Genomic DNA, 23,953 nt, shown 5'->3' with positions numbered 1-23,953 from the left:
TTTAAGTTTACTGACATAGTATCTCTAATAGTACAGATAAAAAGGAAGCTATGAAAGTAGCATTATGTCTGCAAAAGCTGAAACACAAAATTTGATGCCCACCTGTAGTTATTTTGTGTAGATATTTATCTACAGGTGGACATCTTAGGTATAAGCTAGACAGAAACATAATTTAAAAGTTGTTCTCAAAATAAAATGGATTATTTTCTGGTTCAGTTGCAGTATCTTTGATGTTATCATTGTTATCTATTTTACTGGCACACTATATTATAGCAATAATACCTTTAGTAGTGTATCTTCTTTCTAAAGTTCAAGTGTTTCTGCATGCACCTCCCAGCGCAGGTACAAAAACGCATTTCTTAGGTTAACAAATAACTTCTTGAGTTCACAGAATTTCATAGGCAAGAGCTTAGAAACTTTATGTGGAGGAAGACTTACATGCTATAAACAACACTGCCAAATGGAGCTCCATTTTGGTTCAGACTCCAATCAAGAAGCTGCTTTATACAAAGTGTTTTTATACAAACTGTTGATGCCAGTGTGCCTTACTGTTTTGAAAAGAGCATTGTGAATGAGAAAATAACTGGGACAGTTTGTGATATTGTGAAAATATAACCTTTTTTTTTTTTTTAATAACTCAAAGGATTACTCAAAAAAATTAATGCAGAGTCACTGCATTTAATGGTTATTGTCTCTCAGTGTTTTCCAGGTTTATATAGCAAACCTTTCCTATGAATTACAAATAGTTGGGCTTTTTTGAGATATTTTGTGTAGTGAAATCTATTTCAAACTACATTTCTCATTTAATTATAGTCTTTATATCTTGCTAATGTGACCTTGGAACATATAATGATGGTTAATAGACTGAATCACAAAACTAGACTACTTGATCCTACAGAATATTTTCTCTTTGAGTTATGAAGAAAAATGCTATAACATTATCATTTTATATCTGCTAATATATTTTTGAGTCCTTTCAGACTGGTCAGAAGATAGTATTTCTAATAACTTAGGTTTTTTCACAGATAGCACTTTCTAATTAGAATTTTTACAGCAAGAATTGAAAGACTGCTCCAGAGATCATTTTCTATTTCTGCACTTTTTATCTACCTGCCATTTGAGCTAAGATCTGAGGCTTTTTAATCCTTATTCTTTACGTGATGTCTTAATAACGTCATAGTAGCTGCGTTCCTTTAGCTTTAAGTACAATTTATCAGTGCACTTAAGGTGAGAAAGTGTTCAGTGAGTGCTGGGAAGCTTGAAAGATTTAGTTCACAAAGAACTTGGACTAGTCGATAATGTTTTCACAAAGCAAATCTGTAAGGCAAGAGATTACCTCCAACCTCGTATCTCAAGGAAATTACATTCCCCCTGAGGCCACCTGAGCCTTGCTGCCTACTGGGTGGTTGCTGTGTTTTCACAGTCCTTTGTGCAGCTGTCCTGAGATGCACAAAGAGACAAGAGACAGAATCCAACTCATTAGTATGTGCAGAGGTGCTTTGCTTGTTCTATACTCCGGGCTTGAATTTGGATGCTATTCTGTAGATTTATATTTGTAATTAAAAGATGAAAAAAAACCCAAACAACTCATTTTCTTAGGTTCTATACTTACTGAGTAGCTTCTATTTTATTCCTCTACTGTTTTTTTTGTTTTTGTTTTTTTTTTTTTTTTTTCCCCAGGGGAATTGTGTATTTGCACTGTTTGTTTATCTCTCACCATGATATTAATTCTGGGAAGTATATAGGTGTTCTAGATTCTGCTTATAAAAAACAGAATTTGTATTGCAGTTAATGATTTTAACAAGTCATCAATTCTCCAAACACCTCAATGATCAAAAAGTGCTATTTTCTTGTAGGTTTGATCTGCCACCACTTATCCTTTTCTCAATGGATGGTTTTAGAGCAGAATATCTGCAAACTTGGAGTTCTTTGCTGCCAAATATTGAAAAACTCAGTAAGTTACCCGGAGTGCTTTGTGTCTTTTTTTTTTAAAAGTCTGCATACAGTCTTTCTAGTTATTCCTTTCCTTTTGCTGCTATGTTGTTCACAACCATTTCTCAACAATAAGATCCCAAATCAGGTCTCTATCATCAGTTGTTTTACTTACAGTACTTCATATTCTACATTAATTCTTGTATCTGAGTGAGTGCACAACAAACATGACTTGACTTTTTTTCTTAACATGGCAATTAGTATTGGTCTGCAACTTTTTATTAAACAAGTAGTTTGAAACATACATTCAAATACACTTTAAAGCTGAAAAATAGTTCTAGAGCTGGATTTCATTCATACTCTGTACTCTATTAAAACTTCCTACTGATAAGAAACTGCATTGGTTTTTTGGGAAGTGTCCTTCAGAGATGCTCTTTTTGAAGTCACTGTCTAGATTGTCAGCATTTGTGTCTATTCTGAATATATCCTATTCTGTTTCTACTGTGCTTATTTGAAAAGTTCATGCCGTTGTTTCAAAGTATTACATTTTACCAATTAGTAAACAATCTTGTTTGTAGATAAAGAGAGTTATGCAGAAGATTGAACTTGAAGCAATGTGCTAATGACTAATTGTGCAAATACTTTATTTTTTGCTGTCATTCTGACAGTGGAAGAAATCCTAATCAGTGAAAAAATTATGCATGGGAAAGTGAGTGCTCAACTCCAGTCTTTTGAAACGTACTCAAAGGAAATGTCAGTGTGACAAAAGGCATGAAAACCATGTGAGGTATACGTATCCAAGAAATCCTTTCAAACAAGAACAGTTCTAATTCAGGAGTAGTTATACTTGTAGTCAGTAGTGGGTATTTACTTATGCCCACTCATGCTTAACATTCTTAGAAATCTACAGGGAGTAGTAAAGGGAAATTCCTTTCTTTGTGAAAGAAAGACTGTAAAACTGATTTGTAACATAAAATATTCCCTCTCTATCAACCTAAGCTAGCATTTTCGGTGGAGCTAATTAAGCAAGTTGTTACAGAATATATGCACCATGAAGGTAGTCACAGTGTAGACCTAACTTACAAGGAAACATGAGAGTGTACGTGTCATATTTTGAAGTCAGATTTCCCCTCTAATAGCATAGCAACTGAGCAATTAACTGTTTTAATTTTTTCCTTTAAAACTGTTAGTTTTCAATTAGAAAAAAAAATTACATAAGGAAATCTATATTAATTGTTATCTGTTGCAGAAACATGTGGCACACATTCAAAATACATGAGAGCTTCTTACCCCACGAAAACATTTCCAAACCACTATACTATTGTCACAGTAAGTGAGAGTTTGCTATTTTTACTTGTCTTTATCTAGACAACACAGAAAGAATCCTGTGGTGCCAGGGAATTAATTCATCTAATGACTAATGACATCGGAAATCAAGCTATAGAAGTGAGGGAGAGATACTGTGTATAGGGAAATAAATATTGCTATGTGGTTATGTCTGTATGTTACCATATTCTGGTCTGTGAACCAGTTATTCCTGGCCTTTGTCATTCTAAGTGGATAAAGATGAGTACAGATGAGGGCACTGCCATTTGATGAGTGTCTGTGCTGGGATAGGTTTGGCAGCTGATACATAGCCATGTGACTTAATCTACAGCAGATCAGCTTTTAATTGGGCTGTGAAGAAGACAGGAAAACTAAAAGGGAACTTGAAAGGCACACTGAATTCACTAGTAGGAATATGATATTCCATGTTAGTTATAAAGTATGTTCTGTTTCTGTGATTAAACAGCCATAAGATAATCGTAACACCACATTGCAACGTAATTTAAGTTGTATTTGATTTTCAGGTTCATAGGTTTTTACTTGTTTCTTTTCATTTTGCAGGGATTGTATCCAGAATCTCATGGTATTATTGATAACAACATGTATGATGTAGATTTGAATCAGCATTTCTCACTTTCAAGCACAGAAAAATTTCAGCCTTCATGGTGGAAGGGTCAGCCAGTAAGTTTACTTCTATTTATATTATTTCTCTATGTCTAGTGGCTCATATGCCATGCTGTTAAATAAAACGAAAAGAGAACAAAATGCAAAGTTGTGTGATATATTTGCAGTACACGGTAAATGTCATGTAGCCTTCATATTATAGGCTGACTATGAAACAGTTCACTTTTTGTAAAGATAGAATAACTCCTAAAATGTTAACACTGAAACTTAAACCACCACTTATCCTTTTCCTAATGGATGGTTTTAGAAAAGAATATCTATAGACTTGGGGTTCTTTGCTGCCAAATATTGAAAAACTCAGTAAGTTTGATAGGGTTTTATTGTGTGGAGTTTGGTTGGTTATTTTTTGACAACTAACTAAAGAATGAAATGTACAAATCTACTTCCAGAATACATCGTTTTATAAAACAAACAAACAAACAGCAACAGCAACAAAAACAACATAACAAAAATGCTTTCAATGTCCAGGCATGTAAAAGAAAAGGATAGAATAACAAAGAACTTCATTTCCATCAAAACAAGTATTTATGTGTAAATTTTGGCCCATTTCATTGAAGAAGCACCGGTGATTATAATGCTATTCGTTTACTAGAATTATCAAGCAGTACAAAAATAGAAAAAATATAAACACATGTAGTACCTGCTTAACCTATCTTTAATATACATACATATATATGTATATATATATATAGGGATAGAAAGAGAGTGTTAAATATATATATCCACTTATAGTCTCTATATATACTTATATATTGTAGTGTAATGATGTTTCTAGTATATTATAGTTGCCAGGTTTTACTACTACTGTTTCCTGAAGGATTCAGTCAGGTTCCTAACAGAACCATAGCTGGGCTCTGTAAGATGAATAGAAATACACCCTTTTACAATAAAATCACATAACTGAAAATCATATCTTCCATGATCATGATCCATTCCAGTGGATTCACTTATCCACTCCACTGAATGTGTCATTGGATAGAAGGTCACTCCCTGTTGTCACTTATGAAAATATCTATATGACATCTTTTCTATGCTGAGAATTCCCAAGAAATGGCAACATGTTGACTCCCGTGCTACAATTTTTTTTCAGAATAAGAAACAAACTTCATATCAGATGTGTTGGGCAGCGACATGACATATGAAAGAAGAAAGGGAAATGTATGCCTGTAGCCCCATACTCCTAATCCATTTCAGTATTTTGACTCTGGTCGTCTGAGGTCTTCCAGTGGTGTAAATGCCATAAAATTGTTTGCTTGTATCTTTATCTGTAGATATGGCTGACTGCAATGTACCAAGGTCTGAAAGCAGGCACCTTCTTCTGGCCAGGCTCTGATGTTCCAATTAATGGTACATACCCCAACTTTTTCTATATATTCAATAGGTAAGTTTTTATAAGGATTATGGTAAATTGCCTTAAATTATTACAAAAATCCAAAATGCCATATAACAGCTGAAGGAAATAAAGTAAGATTTTTTTAAACAACAGTCTGAGTGACAAGTTCCCTGTTATATAGTTGTGATTTTACCGTGGAACTACCGTTAACAGATAAATTTTAGGCTATTCACAATAAGAAAGGCAAAGGTTATTGTATGTATGTTATCCTCTCAGAGATGGTTTTGAATGTTCCAGCCAACTGGAAACCACTAATTTCCCACTAGGAAGCCCTCCTATGACATAGCCACTTTTGTGTTATTATAAAAACTGCCACATTTTAACACAAAAAACTTCCACATAATATCTAACCCTTCACAAGTTCTCCTACTTGAGAATAAGCTTTCCATTAACCTAAACCCTAAGTAACTCAGAAGCAGTGGTGTGAACCTACAGAAGATAGGAATTTGTTGTTCTGTATAGGGAAGATACTGAAGAAGGCTTTAGACAAATTCTCTCTGATTTTGCTTGAAAGTGTGATAATGTGCACACTGCTGCTAATTCTCAGGTTACATGCATGAAAATACAGTAATAACCTTCATAGTAATCTTTTTTTCTTGTGGAAGACATTGATACCAGCAAATGATTTCAAAAGTTTTATAGTTATTTCAGTAAATGACGATTCTTCACAATTACTAAGTAAATCTAAAGCAAGTATGTAATTATAAGTATTAACAGATAACAAATGTTTGGCTGTGATATCTAGAATTGGTATTCAGAAAACAACTGAGTACTATAGTTTATTAACATGAAGCTTGTGTGTGATTTTGTGGAAAAGTAAATATATTAAATGAGTAAATTCCTTCACAGGAGACAGGGCATGACCTGATGAAGATTTCTGTGGGGACATTGCTTGCCTTTAAAATATGAAAGTCCAAGGTCTAGGTGTGGTGGAAAGAATGAAAAAATATTCTGACTTGTATTTCAATTTTTTCTGAACTTGAAAACTCCTTTTTTGCATGTATTTAATTTGAAACATATAAATAATCCCACCCATATTTCTGTTTCCAGGATCAGGATCTATCTTATTCATCATTAAATGTGTTACATTCAATCAAAAACAAAAATAATAAAACTGATTACTGGTATAGTAATGTGATACGTCATTCTTGCAATCCAAGTCATTGTCTTTACCATACAGGGTGCACTCTGTATGTATTCTATGTTGTTTGGAATTAGAAGGGCAAATCAGAATGGACTTGTTGATACACATTTTTTTTTTTCTTTTTTTTTTCAGTTCAGTTACGTATGAAGAGAGAATTTCAGGAATACTGAAATGGCTTGATAAAACCAAATCTGAGAGGTAACAGCAGTATTCCAGTGGTTTGTAAGAATACAACTTAGAAAGATTTTAATACTTGGCAGCTGAGCGTTCTGTTGGTATTTGTGAAACATAGAATCTTTCTCACCATCTCAAATGAGAATTTGCTGAACTTAAACCTTTTCTATAAGTACGACCTGTTGCACAAGTTAAATGAAATAACGTCAGATGAAGAATCACTGCTTTCTATATTTGGAGTGATAAACTACCACGTGATACGTAAACAAGTGAAATCTTTTATATCATGATTTGTTACCAAATTCCTCATATGTATGCAATTAGGAGGTACTCTCTAGAGCTTTATCGCTTAAGCAGATTGAGGTAATTTTGGTGGTAGTTCCCATTTATATCTCTAGGAACAGCTTGATTTTTCTCTTCTAAGATTTTGAAGTTCTAGGGAGTGTTTTCTGGATTCTATTATAGATACTGGATACAGTTTCTGAAAATGTAATTTCAAATAATTCATGTTGGTTAACTACAAAACTCACAGTAATGTAGATGACCGTATTTGCTGTATGGTTTTTGTTGCTGTTGTTAAGGTTTGAGCAGGAACCTTATAAGTAAACTGCATTTATTTACAATTCTGTACATATTTCCTTTCATTTCTTTTTAAAATGAAGGTATTCTTTTGTAATTATGTCTCCAAGTTTTCATAATATTCCTTTTTTATTTATTTGTAACTCAAGGCCTGATTTCTACACTTTGTATATTGAAGAACCAGATTCTTCTGGACATTCATTTGGACCAGTTAGTGGTGGTGTAAGTAGCTTTTGTGTTTTTACTAGACTAAATATCACTAAAAATGGAAGAGTACTAAGAACTTATCCAATTTATCAACTTGGAAAGGATACTAGATCAAAAATTACCACGATTCTTATATGAGTTTTCATTCCATTATATTCTTGTTTGTGATTGAGCAGGCTGTTTGGATTACAGCTACTTTGGCTCATACACACTGCTGAAATCATAAGAGATTGCCAGAAAATCATTGCTGAACATACTGTTAGAAATAATATTAAGTTTCAAGCTGTGTGTATTTAGACTGAATTTGAATTTTATCAGCAAGTTATATTTGGAAGCGTGTAGCCTAGCAAATTCCCAGAACTATCATCTATTTACTTTCTACACTCTACTTCAGTGTTTCTTGTTTCACAATGTTTCCTTTTTACTTGCATGCACAGAAGATGTTACATCTTTAAGGAGCCTAGGATTTACCTTAACAGCTCCCTCCTGGAATGATTTTGTGCAATATCTTTGAAAATAGTCTTCCACAGAGGCCCTTGTTGTGGTGGACAGGGATGGAAAAACTCATCTTTGTAGGATAGTTTTAGTCTCTCTAAATTAGAAAGTGAAGTCAATTTCTCTTTGTTCACAAAAGGCGCACAATCTATGACTGCATATGTAATTGTATATGTGTGTATTGGCCGTGCATGCAAGAAATTTGAGAGAGTGCAGCTAGGAGAACAAAAGGCATGCAATTGCTCAAACTCAGTCAGATCTTGTCCTTACTGTTCGCACTTCAAAGAAGACAATAAGTCAGCTGTGCCAGTTAGAGAAGAACCATTCTCTGTGAAGTTCTGCAGGGTGGGTTGTGCTAGATTTCTCACATGTCACTTGCCAGTGACATGTGGCAAGTGGTTACCAGTGATATTCTGCAGGAAGCTTAAAGGGACTTAGATGCTGTACTGGTCTAATAGGTAACATGTGTATGTAAATATTTTCAAAATGCTGCTTGTTAATACAATGGCACTGTCATATTACAAAAAATTACGTGTAATGCTATAAATATGACATTTTATACAAATTGAGAGAATGGAAAATTTGATCTGAACATGTAACTTTTTTTTTCCACTTAACAAATTTTAAAATCAAGATAATAGAAAAAAAAAAAATAGATTTAAAAAAAAAATGTATTTAGTATAGGCAATCCTGTGGTGGAGTAGTTGGGCACACCTGTACTGTAGTAGGGATGGCAAATTGTACTGGAGCAAAAGAAAAGAAGCAGTATTAAGAACACAAAAGCTAACAGAAAAACATGCTTTTTTTCAGACTTTCATGTTTGCATTAAGTGATAACTTTTAATCAGTAAAAAGGAAAGGTTCTAAGGAAGCTTGTTTCTCTCACAGGTAATCAAAGCTTTACAGCTAGCAGATCAAACGCTGGGAATGCTAATGGAGGGGCTTAAACAGAGAAACCTACACAACTGTGTAAACCTCATTGTTTTAGCTGATCATGGTAATGTACATCACTTTGTTTCTCAGTGTTTCTCTTCACTGAGTCATTGTTTTCTTTTGCTGTATAATATATGTACTTATTACTTTAAGTTAATTTTATAATTCACTTTACTGTATCTAGAAAAGTAACTGTTTCTGTATTCCTTAGGGATGGATATGACCTACTGCAGCCAATTAGAATACATGACTAATTACTTCAATGAGATTAATTTCTACATATATGCTGGGCCTGCAGCTCGCATTCGAGCAAGCATCGTTCCGCAGAACTATTATACTTGTAAGTGTGGACCAATCCTGGGATTGCACAAGCAGTACGACAGGAAATAAGAAAACATAAAGCAGACTTTCCTTGGCATATTTTGCAGACTAAGTCAGACAGGAACAAGGTATTCTGAGTAGTCCAGTAGAGTGAATAATGTTGTTTTTTTAATGTGACTTAGTCTCCTTATAATTGTTGAATCATTTCTACTAATGGTCTTACTCTTCCTGAAAGAATTTTCCTTTGTAAAGTGTCCAGATTCGTTTTTCAGAAAGCTGATGTTTATAACTGAAGTTGCTCTTCTAAAATGTGAAAAGTGAATGTGCTAAACCATGCTGAACTATTTCAATGTATATCATTTTGTCTTTCCTTTATAACAGTTGACTCAGAAGGAATTGTTAAAAACCTCACTGTAAGTCAATATTTTAATACTTTTTCCTAGTAGTCACTTTTTTTTTTTTAACTTTTTTTTTTTTTTAAATTCAAGATATACATTAATACATGTGGGGTGAGTGTGATGTACAAACTGGGACTCATTTAAGAAACTTGGTGCCTTGTATTTCTTTACATTTGTCATTTACAGTGAGTTAAGCATAAAAACTCTCTATCTTTTCTTTTCTTCAGTGCCAATTTGTTTTCTATTTTGTGACTAGTCCTAGTCCAAGCAGTAGGCAGATGCTCTGATACTTTTAGAAAAACTACTCAACTTGGAAAAATACTAGGCTATCTCAGCTGGGTATATTTCTGATAAAGCACCACTAGAGGTCTTCCTGTAACCTGCTGAAAAACTGAATGCTGAAAGTATGCTACCTGTAGCTTTTGTGAGCCACCTGAAGTCCAAAGAGCAGTAAACTTTCCTGGTTAAATTCTTATTGATTCTGAATACCTCAGAACACACACTTTGTTCCCCAGCATACAAGGCATGCAGGGAAGTAGGATATCACAGGTTGAGAAGGAGCCTTTTCAATGTTATATCATCTACCCCACTGAAATGGAGCATTTCATACCAAAAAGCATTCTATAAAGGCTACAGCAGATTCTGCATATTCTCTTCTCTGGTTGAAACTGCTACCTGTAATAGTTATGAGGTGTAGCATCTCTGTCTTCTAAGAATAACCTGGTATGAGATTTTCTCTTCTCTTGTCAGTTCATACTTACTGTTTGTGTATTTTTTTTCTTTCAAGTTGTTAGGAGGAAGGTTTTGGACTGAGAAGGGAATTGTGTATTGTATATGTATATGACTGAAGTCATATCTCTCTATTTTTTCTCTTTAATTAGAGTATTGTTTGCAGAATGATCTCTTCTCCTGAGCTAGCAGAATTGCTGAATCCTTATTTTTCTTTTCCCACTATGTTTCTTAGATAACTATTAGGGACATTTACTTTCATTTCACACATTGATGTCCTTCTATGCAGAGCATACAATTCTAGGACTTAAAGGTGAAGATGTCAGATCAGAGTCCAAACATGCTGTAATCTTGTTTATTGTCCGTGGGATAAAATACGTCCACTTCTCTGGCTTAAACAACTTGCTAGCAGCTTTTCACTTGACATTTTTAGTGTTCAGTGTTGCCCCAGTGCTGGATTAGTGAACTGGATTGATGTCTCTGAAACATCACTGTGATGATTTCTGGCTGCTGGAATGGTTCCTGGTGACCACATACAGTTAAATCATTGCAGCACGTTGTTTTGCTGTCAGTAGACTCACAGTGGCATGCCTGTTAACACAGCAGTTATATTAACATGTATTTACATGTGGTTGTAAAAGTCTTTATCTAACAGCTGAGCACTAGACATCACCTGTTCAATCTTGCAGCTAAAACTCTAGACTGTACTATGTTATGTACACTTGGTTTTCTTTGTTATTTATTGAATGGTGTAGTGATAGAAGATGGCAGAAAATCATTAGCTGCTAGGGAACATTCTCCTCTAGGTTGTGAACTTACATACCAAATGCCAGTGGCATTAGTACAGACATATAGAGTAAGCATTACTGCTAACTGTCTTTCAGTTTTAGTATTACCCTTACCACAATATTGGTGTGCTAACTGTTACAGCAATAAATATTATAAATAAATATTATAGTAATGTATTTCAGTTCCAAAACAAGTCACTTTTCATTCTATTGCCTCTGGGGCCAGAAATGGGATCTGCAGGTTAGTGAAGAAGCAAGCTCCAAACAATATGTTTTGTACTTATATTCCTGTCACTAGGATGTCTCTGATAATAATGAATTATTTATGTGTATTTTTGATACTTCACGAAATTCAATTCTGGATTTTCTTCTGTCATACAGTGCAAAAGGTCACCTCAACACTTTAAGCCTTATCTGACACCTAACTTGCCGAAACGATTTCATTATGCTAACAACATTCGTATTGATAAAGTTCATCTTTTGGTGGATCGACAGTGGCTGGCTGTGAGGTACCATCATTTTTATCATTATGTTCTTTTCCTTTTCATCTCCCTTACTGATACTTCTCTCATATTCAGCTTTTCACCGATGTCATCCTGGTGCCTCTGAAAACAGGATACATGGGCATGACAAGTGTGTTGAATCAATATAGAATGACTATCTTTATTTTTCCGTGTATCTCAGCAACGGGTAAATTTAAGCAAGTGTTAGTCATTATAAGTCAGACTATTTTGGCACATTATTAATTCTGCAACCTCCTCACATATACAGTTATCTCCTTCAGCCTTGAAAATATATGATGAAATAGCACTCCCTTGTAAGGCACAATCCCTTGCGATTTTTTAATGTTGTTCCACAGAAAATAACAGCTGAGTTTTCCCATTATTATTGTTATTTTAGAATTTTGATACCACAGAATATGACTGAAGAATTCTTTCTAAATAGATCACACTATTCTGAAAGTTCTTGACATGAAATGGTCTCAGTTCAGAAATGAGCATTTCTTCTTTTTTTTTTTTTTTTTAAACATTGATTCAGTAGCTGTATAGGATACACTATGTTTCTTTTCATCTCAATCTGCATTACCAGACAGAGAGATCTATGTAGGCTTGAGCGCATGAAGAGCAAAATTAGTGCAATATTATTTCAGAGTCAGTTCTAATAACATTATACAGGGTCTGTGATTTGGGTGGATAATTATTAGCTGACCTTATTTGTGCCATTTTAATTTACAGTATATGATGGTTTCTCCTTAGGGACAACAGTTACACATTCTGTGATCAGGGTAACCATGGTTATGACAATGAATTTAAAAGTATGGAGGTAAGATGATTTCGATTCAGGTCTTGCATCTTCTCATGTAGAAAATCAGAATGTGCTAGATGAACCAGGATAATATATGACACTTTTTGCAGTATGATTTTTCTTGTATGTCATCCAGACATGTAAACTGTGAACACATACTAGATACACAAATTTCTATTGCTTTTCATCTTGGCACTTTGGACCCTGTAGTAAAACTTATTTTGTCTCACCTTAACTCCATGGAGCTATTAAATCAAGCATCTGTGTTCAGATATGGAACAATAAATTCTTTCCTTTTCTACTTAAGCAAAGACTGAAAAAAGCTCCATAAGCTCTGGGGGTTCAGTAGAGCATCTGAATGCCTGCATGCTCAAATTAGCATAATTTAATTTTTTTCTGCTTGTCTTACAAGCACTATACATGTTATCAGAGCAAAAAAAGTCATTTTTGTGTAACTTGTGTATTAGTATACCTTGTACTGAAGTTTTTTCTCATTTTCACTTCTGGTTACAGTGGAAAACTGTTGAAGTCTTGAGCTTTTGGGCTCCAGAGGATACTTTTCTTAATGTACTTTCTTTAAGTAAGGTCAAGTGTGTCACTGCTTGTCCCATATTCTGTGCGTAGTAACCAGAGTCTTCCAGATATTCACAACTGTATTAAAACCACATGTTTATATACCAGTAAGAACAGTGCTCGATGTTTGGATGGTAAAAAAGTTAAAATTCTGGAAACAGTAATCATAGATAGTCTCATGGTGGTGACACAATGATTAAGTGAACATTACTACTTTGAAAAATAATGTCTTAATGTTGTATTTTAAAATAAATTTAGGATTCTTTTCCTACTATGAGAACATAAGAATATTATTTTAAAACAAATCATTGTCCTGTTTAGTCATTTTTCCAGTGTTTCATGGCAAGCAGCTCAGGAGGCTTTTAAACTAACAGAAACTAATGTGAGACTGAAGGTTGTATTAGTGCTCTGTCAAAATGCTTGCAGACCCCAGCAGGGGCTGCCCAGTACTGCAGTGTACCATTGGTGGTACTGACTTAGGTCTCTGCAAAACTTGAGATGGGTCTCCCCAGTTCCCTGCTGCTTGCTGTAGGTACAGCTATAGGTTCCTAAGCTACCCAAAGACTTTTGCTAATGTAACATACATTTAAACTAACAAAAACAAAAAAAAACACTACAAAATCAAACCTTTTATTTCTGGCTTGATGTTAGCCTTTAAATGGGATGTGTGAATGCCATAACTCCACATTTCTTGAAATGGCATAACTTTTACCAGCAGATGCAATGAAAATATAAAAAGGAGTGTATTTGAAACACATCGAAAGATAATTTTCATAAATATAAACGAAAATGTTAAAGAAAAAAAAAAACAGATAAGAAAACAATTCTTCCTCAAGTTATATGCAACGGGCAAAATTTGCCTTCTTGATCAGAGCAATCCTATTTTGTAACTTTTCTGACAGTTTCCCTGTTCAAATAAAGTACAACTGAATTACTTTAATTTGAGTTTCTTTATATAACAACTTTTGTTTTATTACAATCCAGGCTATATTCCTAGGATATGGCCCAAGCTTTAAAGAAAAAACAGAAGTGGATGCTTTTGAAAACATAGAGGTTTACAACCTTATGTGTGGTGAGTAGAAAGCATCTAGTGCTTAAAATGATAAGCCAACAGTGTTTTCAAATACAGGTGCTCTGAGAGCTAATAAAAGGGAACTAAAACTGTAATGAACTCATCCAGAAACAAGGTTTTTAATACAAAACACAGAAGCCATGACATTTTGCCTTCTCTATGCTGAAACATTATCTGCCAGAACTTGTTCTGCTTTGGATGTTGTCCTGATTGCAGGAGTTCACTAAAGAACCACAGAGAAGTGCTCCTGCCACTTGGGCTTGCTGTTGAAATGGTACCTCTGAAACCATTTTCCGCTAAGAACCTTGTAGAGGATTACAACTCTTGTATCTTGAGATGGATGATTGCAGCCCTGGCAGTGAGCAGTTAGGAAATATAAGCCTCAGAAAATATGGATTAAAGAATCACACAAAAATGCAGTAAGCTAATATGCTTCATAATGTGATGATTTGCAAACAAGTTTGTACTCTGCATAAAATCGAAGAACCTTACGAATGTTATGGCAATGTATAAAATTGTGTGAATAGTATTCAGATACATGGATGCAGTGGGAGATATCAGTAAACCTTTTTATCTAGAAAATTGCATAATGATAATAATTAACTCAATAGTTTCAATAATAGAATAGGCTATTTTTTCTATATTTAGAAGAAATACATATAAAATGCATAGAATTGCAAAGATTCTATGTTAAAACTATTGTTTTAGTCTTAAAATAGCTTTAAAATATGTTTCAAATTTTCAAATTTTCCAACAGATTTGCTGCATATTACACCAGCACCAAACAATGGCACACATGGTAGCTTAAATCATCTGCTAAAAAAACCTTTTTACAGCCCTTCGTATGCAAAAGAAGAGTCATCTCCTGTTTCATGTCCGGTTTCCCATCTGACTCCTGTAGATGAATTGGGATGCACATGCAAGGATGTAAGTAGGAGTTTGGGAATATTTTAATCATGTTTGTCAAGTGTGTTCTCTTTTAATTTTGTAAACAGCAGAATCATTCTGAAGGATTCCATAATATTTTACAGGTGACAGATGCTTCAGTAATTAACGAGAGGTTAAATCTCACCACAGATGAAAGTAAGTAGTTAGAGATGAAAAGGACAGCAACATTTTTAAATTTATGACTATTTTAGATTGTATTTTATTGGTTTCAGTGGAAACTTTGGCAATGTTAGCTACAATTTAATGTGAAATAGGAGAGCCAAGTCGGAAACTTAACTTTTTTTCCTTGTTTCTTTGCATTTCTATAAAAGATACTAATTGATGCTTTTGTAGTAACATTTGTGTGGAAGAACTAAATCTGAATCCAATTAAAATATTGGGAAAAATTATACAGGTTTCAGTGGAAAGCTTGTGTACTTCTGGACTGTATTGCCATAACTGTTTTTTTGCCACTTTGCTACCCCAAGCTTTTCTTTGATGAAAACTCACTTTTTTTTTTTTTTTTTTTTTATGGCGCTTCTGGAAATTTTATGGGGCATTACAAAACTTCCCAGCCCAATGTGGTATAGTTCTCACTTTGCTGATAAGATGAGTTCCAAAGTTTTACATATGAAATTACAAAGAAATGAGAATTTGAATGTCTGATGTCATACTGTGTCGACTTCTTTGAAAGAAAACTATTTTATACACTTCTTTCCACTGAGCTAAGAACTTAAAAGTATGTACTTGTGTTTATTGTCACTTCTATTTGTATTTATTAATGCTTTAATTTACATTTTGCTTTGTCTCTTTTCTCTGCTTGCTTAAACCTTGATTCCATCAGAAATTGTGTAGGAGAATGAATAAATATTTTTTTAATTATAGTAAAGAATGCAACTTCATATAATTTGCCATATGGGAGACCCCAAGTTCTTCAGAAGGAAAACATCTACTGCCTCCTTCCCCATCATCAGTATGTGAGTGGATACAGTCATGATATATGGATGCCACTATGGACTGCATACACTGTGACTAAACCTGTAGGTTATCAGATATTAGTATAATTCATAAATGTGTAATAAGATGGATTGAAAATGTTCATTCATGAGGAATTCTGGTTAAAAATTGGTGGATATCATGCAACTGAGGCCTGTATTTCCTAAAAGCAGACTAATGCAATGAAGCATGTTTCCTGTAGAAAGAATATGAAAGAATAAATTTAAATCAAGGAGTACAAAGAGGCAGAAGAGAATCTTTCCATTTATTTATTTATTTTATTTGAACCAATCAAAATGGACGATGTGCTAAAATTCAATCTGAGTGTTTAACTTTGCAAAAATATAAAGAAATTAAATAACAGGTAATTGAGTATGAAAAAGAAGGCACAAGTACATATAGAACACACATTCTGATATTTTATATGATGCTATTGTAAAATATAATGTTTTAGAAACAGTTATACTGATCAGTATCACTTTTTACCAATTCTGAGGTAGTGTGCATGTTAACGTACCTCAGTGGAAGTTAGTAAAGCTAGCCAGTAAAATGTGCTGAACTTACCTTGGGTTTATTTAACTCTTTCGAAACACAGATTCATATTATCAAGACAGAGTCCTCCATGTGGTGATATTGTCATCTTTATATATTCATTGCTTCTCAGCAGAATGTGATATCAAGTTTGTATTTCCATAAAAGGGATGAATGACCCAAAGTTGTCACTTGTTTTTGCCTAAGTGAAACTTTATTCTTTCTGCTACAGTTTTACATGCTGCATGAACATTTTAGGGAATTACCTAAAAACAGAAAAAGAGGAAAAACACAAAGCAGAGAACATCAGCACCTATTGCTTACCCTGACCTGATTCATTATGAAAACAGAAGATTCAGTGAAGGCCATTTGAGAGAGTTAAAAACATACAGAGCATTATGTTAACCACAACCGTGGGTGTAATACTTTTTCTTTTTTTTCCTTTTCACAGGAAAGCACATCTTCTCTTCCTCCCACTGTTTCAGACTGTCTGCGGGCTGATGTTAGAATCCCCGTTGCTCATAGCCAAAATTGTTCCAACTACCCAGAAGGGCTGGACTTGACCTATGGTTTCCTCTACCCTCCCAGTGAGCACTGTTCTTTTTATAGCTGGAGTTTAGAAAGTCTTAATCAGCTGGATGTGGGTTTATGTTTAAACATATAACCAAACACCAAAGCAAACTTCTTTGGATCAGCATGTTGGGCAGAAAAATGTTTCCAGTGTTTGTAGACTCACCAAAAGCTAGACAACAGCTTCTTGCATCTAAATATTTTTGGCTTAGAGCATTTTGGTTTTTCTTTAAAAAATGGAACAACTTGATTGTGATAACAGGTTTGAGAGGTGTAAAGGGTTGGGATGAAGGGCTGTCCCTCTTTCCTTGTGTGAATATTCCTTTCCTATTGCCAAATTTGATAATGACTGCATTGAATAGACTATGTAAAAAACTTGAAGATACTAAATATGCAGATTATGGATTATACACCCATGCTCAGGTGTCTACTTAATTACAAATTGATAGAAATCAGATAGAGCCTTTGCCAGCATATCATTGTTATATTTCAGAAGGTACTTTTTTCTGGGGAACTAACTTCGTAGGGAAGGGAAATTAAAAGAAAATTAATCTCATGAAAGTAGAATAGCCTGGAAGTTATAATAGGCAATAAATACAGGGATATTATGCTCTAATCGTTCCTTTATAGCCTACTCTGTGAACAAATGAACTGAAATTATTCTGTGGGGTATTAAATGTAAGAAAATTTCATGTTTAACTGTAATTGGTGTTCGTCATAATTATGATGGAAGTCGAGCACAATATGCTTCAGACATAAATGTATTTGTATATGGTTTCACATGTTTAGTATCATAGAATCATTTGAGTTGAAAGGAAGCCCCAAAGTTACCTAATCCAACTCCCCTGCATTGAACAGGGAATGTTCTGTTTTCTTCAGAATAGAAGGAAATTTAAATGTTAAGAAATGTATAATGATTGAACTACACGTACTTGCAATTTATAGTGACATAAGTATCAGATTTGTCTTTGTCTAGTATCTCATTAATGTATACTTTGTTCTTATATAGATTTCAATTCATCTGCATTTGAACAGTATGATGCCTTACTCACCAGCAATATCGTTCCCATGTACAGAGCTTTTAAAGGTAGGATCCAAGATTTTTATTAAATTTGATTAATTGCCTGTAAATATAGCTCTGGATTTTGTATAGCTGTGACAAGGACTTAAAAGCTTTAATTCATAGCCTTCCGTATATCCAGGTCTTGTGCAAATGTATACAAAGCTTCAAAAATTAGATTTACAGTATTTTAAATGCACTTATGTAAGCTTTTTTTTTTTTTTTTAATGTTTATAGTCCTGTCTGGCCTCTACTTATCATAGAATCATAGAATCATAGTTGGGTATACCTGTTTTCATTTGAATTTTCTCTTATTTCCTATATATTGTCATGACATGAAATATGATATACATATGACAAGATCCTATTGGTGAAGGCTCAAGATGAAGGAAAATGACACCTTTTCTTTTCTTTTACAAGGTCTTAAGGGAAGACAAGTTTGTAAACAATTTACTTTAGACCAAAACAAGAGATAAATCAATAAGGTTAACCTACCAGCCCTCTGAACTTATGGCTTTTTTTTTTTTTTTTTTTTTTTTTTGTCTTTATAACTGTTCAGTTTCATTAGCTTACAACATGCAAGTTGTATTTGCTCAAATAACATTTTTAAATAAGCTAAATTGCTAAAGCGTAAAGTAATTTTTTACATGAGTTCTGTAGAATTAGACTAGCCCTCAGGTGGTAAATATTTCATACTCAAAGCCATTATCTTGGATTCTATCAATTGACATGGTTGTGGGTGCTAGCAGATAGGCCAGAAATAAATGGCCTCTCAGCTTCAGAATTGTATCTTTATCTTCAGATCAAATGCATTATCTCTGGTAGTGCAGGAGCTTGCACAGGTGTGATAGTATTTACCATTACTTACTCTTTAAAAGGTAAGAGAGTACATCTGTACTTTCTGATGAAATCCAAATTGTGTGTAAAGAATTGTTTTTACAGGCATTTTAGTTTAATTTTTTTTTGTGTTACAGATAAGTAATAAAAAGGCACAGTGTTCCTTTTTTTTTCTTCTTTTTTTTAGTGGTGAAATAACTAATTTTAAATTAAATATGCTTGTATTTTCTTTCATTTGCAGACATATGGGACTATTTCCATGATGTACTTCTTCAGAAGTATGCTAGGGAAAGGAATGGAGTAAATGTTATTAGTGGACCAGTGTTTGATTACAATTATGATGGCCATTTTGATACTCTTGATGAAATTACACAGTAAGTACATGGAAAATTCAAATGATAAGTTATTTCCTTCTGTACACAAACAAAATATTTTCATGAAGAACAAAAAAGCAAGTATCAAGGAGAATTGAGTCTTCCTTTTATAATGATAAATCCACTGTTGCTCATACAATAATAGCAAATTACCTTGAGAACAGGTGCAGTATTATAGAAACTGAAGTTCCAGTAGAGGAAAAAAAAAATGAAGTTATATGTGTAGCAATCTACATTTGCACAGATACAGGCCAGTAATTTGCTTCCCAAGTTAATGCCTACATTTTTCGGCCTCTATAGCACAAATGCTGGGAGAATATGTAAATGCACAGAAGATGCGTCTAAGAACAATTGTCTTGCTTTTATATTGTACTGTCTCAGCTGTTTGTAATTTCTTCCAGTTTTCTCAAACTGTGTTTTACCAAAGGTCACTTTTGTGTCTTGAATGCATTCACTGAATCATATCACTGAGCAAGTAACACATAATATTCCTGAATGGTATTTTTACATAGCTTACACAGTTGGAGGTCCGACAAGTTCTAGATAGCTTTTAATGAGCTTTGGTAGCATAAGAAAATACATTTTAAAATTCAAAAGTGTGTAGAAATAGGGCTAAAGGAAGACTTATGTAAAGCAGAATTCTGTGAAGTAGAAATATAAAGAGCAAATATTTATGCTAGTGAATGGTGACAGGAGGAGGAAAAACAAAACAAACAAACAAAACAGAATAAGAGCAAACGATTTGAATTGTGCCAAATATAGGGAATATATCTTTTGACAGTAAGAACACTTAAGCAGTAGACAACTGCTGGGAAATCTGCACTGCTGAATCTGTCATTGGAAATGTTTTATTCAAGGCTAGACTTAATACCACATCTGTCAAAAATGGTTTGAGAATGGGAAAATCAACTCTGCCACGAAGTAGGAGGCTGTAAGGGAGGAGAGACTGGAACTTCCTTCCAAGCAGAAAGCTGTAATACCCAGTCAACCACATAATTTTGTCTACAGTTTTGAACAAGCATGTTTTATTCAGCATGTTAGTCAGTCATACTAAGCAGAATAATGGTTTCACTGATGGTGTTTGGTTAAATTTTGAAGAAATGCAGCAAACACGGGAAGCTCCTCATAAGTTTATACACAAAAGTGGCCATGTCAACAGAATAACCAATAAATGGAAGCAAATAAGTTCTGAATTAGGAATCCTAAACTGGTATATATGGCACATAGCCACAAGTCATCATTCTGGCATTGCTTGCTGACAAGAACCTGAGGCTCATCTTTTCTCTCTTCTCCTGTTTAGTTTAGTGAGGTAAAATTCTTGATGTAATGAAGGGCACACATGACACCATTATCACGCGCCATCCAGATGTAGAGATCTCTGACTTTGGCAAAATAGACTGTTGAGCACATAATTCTGTCATTTTCACATTGAGGACACTACGTGTGGCAAAAAGACTAATCCATGCATGTTTGTCTGTTCATGAAACAAATACCGAGATTGTGAGTCCCTTCAGGTGTTAATTTAAACTAAAAAAATAAAAGTGACAAAATAGCGAAAGATCTATGCTAAGTTGGGTTTTATAAAACACTAGCAGCACCAATGGTTTTTATAGCTGATATCTAGATGAATTTCTTAACTAGTGTTTATTTTATAGGCATGTAAACAACACACAAATCCCTGTCCCAACCCATTACTTTGTGGTTCTGACCAGCTGCAAGAACACGTCCTATACTCCACTGAACTGTATAGGCTCCTTGGATGCTTTGTCCTTCATCATTCCTCATCGACCTGACAATACTGAAAGCTGTGCTGTATGTATAGTTTTATATTTCTGTGTGCAAATGAGCTTTGTGAACTGATTTTCAGTGTGATCTGGAAAATCTTTAGATGTCTAAATATTTAACTGATTCATTCCCATGAGTTGATAGCTAGGGATGAAGCTCCAGAAAAGGTAGCTGGAAACATATGAGTTGTTTGAAGAAATGAGGGCTTGATTAGAAAACTTGGAAATATTGTCACCCGAGAGGGGAGTGAGAAGAGCTGACAACAGCAACATAGCCAGTCATTTGATGAGACAACTTTATGTAAGGCTACAAGACAAACTTACTCCAGAGGTATTAGTGGTCTTAAAGTGTTTCTCTTTGCAAAGTAGTTAGAGGAATTTCTTCAGTCCTTTGTTCCACATATAAAAAATTAGGCAGAAAAGTACTTGAAAGTCCTACTTGCCATTTCAGCATAGTTTTAATTCTGTGCTACTCTGGAGATGAAAGATTCTGGGACATCCATTTGGCTATTTAAATGAAAGGATATCTGCAAGGATATCTAAGAAATCCCCCCCCCCAAAAAAGTTCTACAAACTGAGGTCATTTAAAGCCATAAACGCCACTCTCTTGTTTGGTGGTTTTGCTAGACAATGACCAGTGTTTGCATGTTGTTCTTGTTTGCTTTGGCAGGATAACAGGTTGCCTTCTGAATGGGTTGAAGAAAGAGTTCAGGCCCATTCCGCTCGTGTTCGGGATGTGGAGCTGCTAACTGGACTTGACTTTTACCAGGAAAGACAGGAATCTGTCACCGAGATCTTACAGCTAAAGACATTTTTGCCAACATTTGAGACTGAAATCAACTGAAGTTTTGTTTAAAAAGTGCCAGTATTTGGAAAGAAGAAAATCAAAATGATTTAACTTTTACCTTAGTAAATATGAGGGAAACGTGACTACAGCACCTCATCAAGAAAAGACACAATGAACGGCTAATTTCTTTTCTTTTTTTTTCACATTCCTGTTCTTTCAGTCAAGTGTTTTGTATAAACTGGATAAAAATTAACTGAAGTTGTTTAAGTCTTGCTAAGCCAAATTTTCAAAATAGAGAATATTTTACTGTTAATGAACAGCTAAAAAAACCCCCAACAACCCAATGACTGTAACACGAACATGTGTAACATGTGTCACTACTAAGCCAGATTTTCTAAACAGATAATATTTTAATGGTTTAAAAAACAACAACAAACTGTAACAAGAACATATTTTACAGTAGTAAACCCAGAATCGTCAACTGTGTAGAAAATGTTCCTATGATAGAATTGGAAAGTGAAATACTTTGGGAGGAATGTTGTGTTTTTTCCCTCATGTTTATCAGTGAAGTTAAGGTTATCTCGTGCTTGTATGCTCTGGAATGTTCTGAATTGCTTTTTCTCATCTATTAATCCACATGGATACTGCCATGTACTTAAAAAACATTCAGGCTGACACAAAGTCTATATGTAATGGAAATATCTTCTATGATCATCCGCTGTCTTTTCCACTCATGTTAGTAAGTGGAATTATGCTAGTAAGAGCTGAAGTGAAATTAGAGCAGTTGATCTGTGCGTTCTTTACCCTTTAGAAATCTTAAAGAACAAGAAAACGTAAAAGAAATGCTCTGGCCAGAAGGGTTTTGTCTGGATATCTATCTGTATTTACAGTTTACTATCTGTATTTACAATTTACTATCTGTATTTACAGAGTAGACTGCCAGGCAATAACAAGATATTTGTGTTTATTTTTAAAGAGTTAAACCTGAGACTAGAGCACAAAATTAGTGGTGACATGCAACAAATAATCAGTGTTCCCTTCTGCAGTGACTTTATGGACAGGGAATCTCTACCTCAGACTGCACTGTACACAAATTAATGCCGTGTGTTGGTAAGCGGAACAAGGCAGTGGAAATTCCCAGATCCTGCTATTACAGAATTACTTGCATCTTGAGCTGATTTTCTTCACTGAAAGTGCTGCTAAATACGAGTGTGAATAACAGCATGTGATTGGCCATTTGTCTGATTTATAGGCTCAATTGGGCAGTTTTGAAGAAACATATTAAGAGTGTTTCAATTTGTAATTAATTCTAGACTGAATATGTATCCTTAAAAGAAGTTTTAGAAGCCAATACAAAAAAAAAAAAAAAAAAAAAAAAAGTCTTTATTTCCCCTCACATCTCAGATGAACAGTACGCTCCAAGCACGGCTTGGCATTATTTAATATATCAAGATCTGGGACCAAGCTGAAAATCCAGGTTTGAGTCTTTGGTTAAGTCATTACACCATCTTTAATATGGAATTGTACTTCATTCAGCAATGCAGAGGCATCTAGGTCTGTCCAACCAATTCAGAGATTGTTGTTAAATTACAATGTAGAATGCTACTGATTTTTCACTCCACTGTAAATCATATTCTGAATGAATCTAGATAGCACATAATGATTGAGGTATGTAATGTAACTATCCCAGAGTCATAGAGCACATTTGTGAGGTGAGAAGAAACAGAGTTTCTTAAGTTAATGATATTTGGTATGTCTACATTAACAGTTTAAATAGAACTAGTTTGATGTAATATTCTTGTGAGTTGATATATTTAAATCCAGATCAACCACTGTCTCACTAGCCAAGGCAGATACAAGCTTCAGACCACTCTAGTTCAATCAAGAAAGCAAAATTCCAGGTTTTATGGACAGTTAGCTCTCAGTTATGTCTATCTGTAGTGACATTAGTGATGAAATATTGTCATTAAAGATTACCCAAACTTCTGAAAATTAATTTTATCCATTTTCTCACACACAACAGGTACTGGACTTA

At 34.3% G+C, this 23,953-nt stretch overlaps 1 protein-coding gene across 2 annotated transcripts in view; it reads left to right on the top strand.

Moving 5' to 3' along the window:
* The window catches only part of ENPP3 (ectonucleotide pyrophosphatase/phosphodiesterase 3), a 33,053-nt gene extending 9,770 nt beyond the window's left edge, over positions 1 to 23,283 (top strand). Inside the window, exons 6-25 of one of the 2 annotated variants that reach the window (XM_090135791.1) lie at positions 1,857 to 1,954; positions 3,182 to 3,261; positions 3,820 to 3,939; positions 5,214 to 5,323; positions 6,612 to 6,677; positions 7,382 to 7,454; positions 8,822 to 8,930; positions 9,078 to 9,206; positions 9,569 to 9,600; positions 11,484 to 11,611; positions 12,359 to 12,425; positions 13,965 to 14,052; positions 14,810 to 14,979; positions 15,084 to 15,135; positions 15,865 to 15,956; positions 16,958 to 17,093; positions 18,086 to 18,163; positions 19,215 to 19,347; positions 21,003 to 21,159; positions 21,802 to 23,283. In XM_090135791.1, coding sequence (XP_089991917.1) covers positions 1,857 to 1,954; positions 3,182 to 3,261; positions 3,820 to 3,939; positions 5,214 to 5,323; positions 6,612 to 6,677; positions 7,382 to 7,454; positions 8,822 to 8,930; positions 9,078 to 9,206; positions 9,569 to 9,600; positions 11,484 to 11,611; positions 12,359 to 12,425; positions 13,965 to 14,052; positions 14,810 to 14,979; positions 15,084 to 15,135; positions 15,865 to 15,956; positions 16,958 to 17,093; positions 18,086 to 18,163; positions 19,215 to 19,347; positions 21,003 to 21,159; positions 21,802 to 21,975 — 2,092 coding nt within the window. In that variant the 3' untranslated portion in view covers positions 21,976 to 23,283. Of the gene's footprint in view, positions 1 to 1,856; positions 1,955 to 3,181; positions 3,262 to 3,819; positions 3,940 to 5,213; positions 5,324 to 6,611; positions 6,678 to 7,381; positions 7,455 to 8,821; positions 8,931 to 9,077; positions 9,207 to 9,568; positions 9,601 to 11,483; positions 11,612 to 12,358; positions 12,426 to 13,964; positions 14,053 to 14,809; positions 14,980 to 15,083; positions 15,136 to 15,864; positions 16,020 to 16,957; positions 17,094 to 18,085; positions 18,164 to 19,214; positions 19,348 to 21,002; positions 21,160 to 21,801 lie in introns of both variants that reach the window. The other variant, XM_031610564.2, reaches the window with a different exon arrangement.
* The last annotated feature ends 670 nt before the right edge of the window (positions 23,284 to 23,953 follow it).

Source organism: Phasianus colchicus, chromosome 2, assembly GCF_987193195.1.
Source record: "Phasianus colchicus chromosome 2, bPhaCol1.hap1.1, whole genome shotgun sequence".
NCBI lineage: Eukaryota > Metazoa > Chordata > Aves > Galliformes > Phasianidae > Phasianus > Phasianus colchicus.
This window is presented reverse-complemented; position numbering and strand designations above follow the sequence as displayed.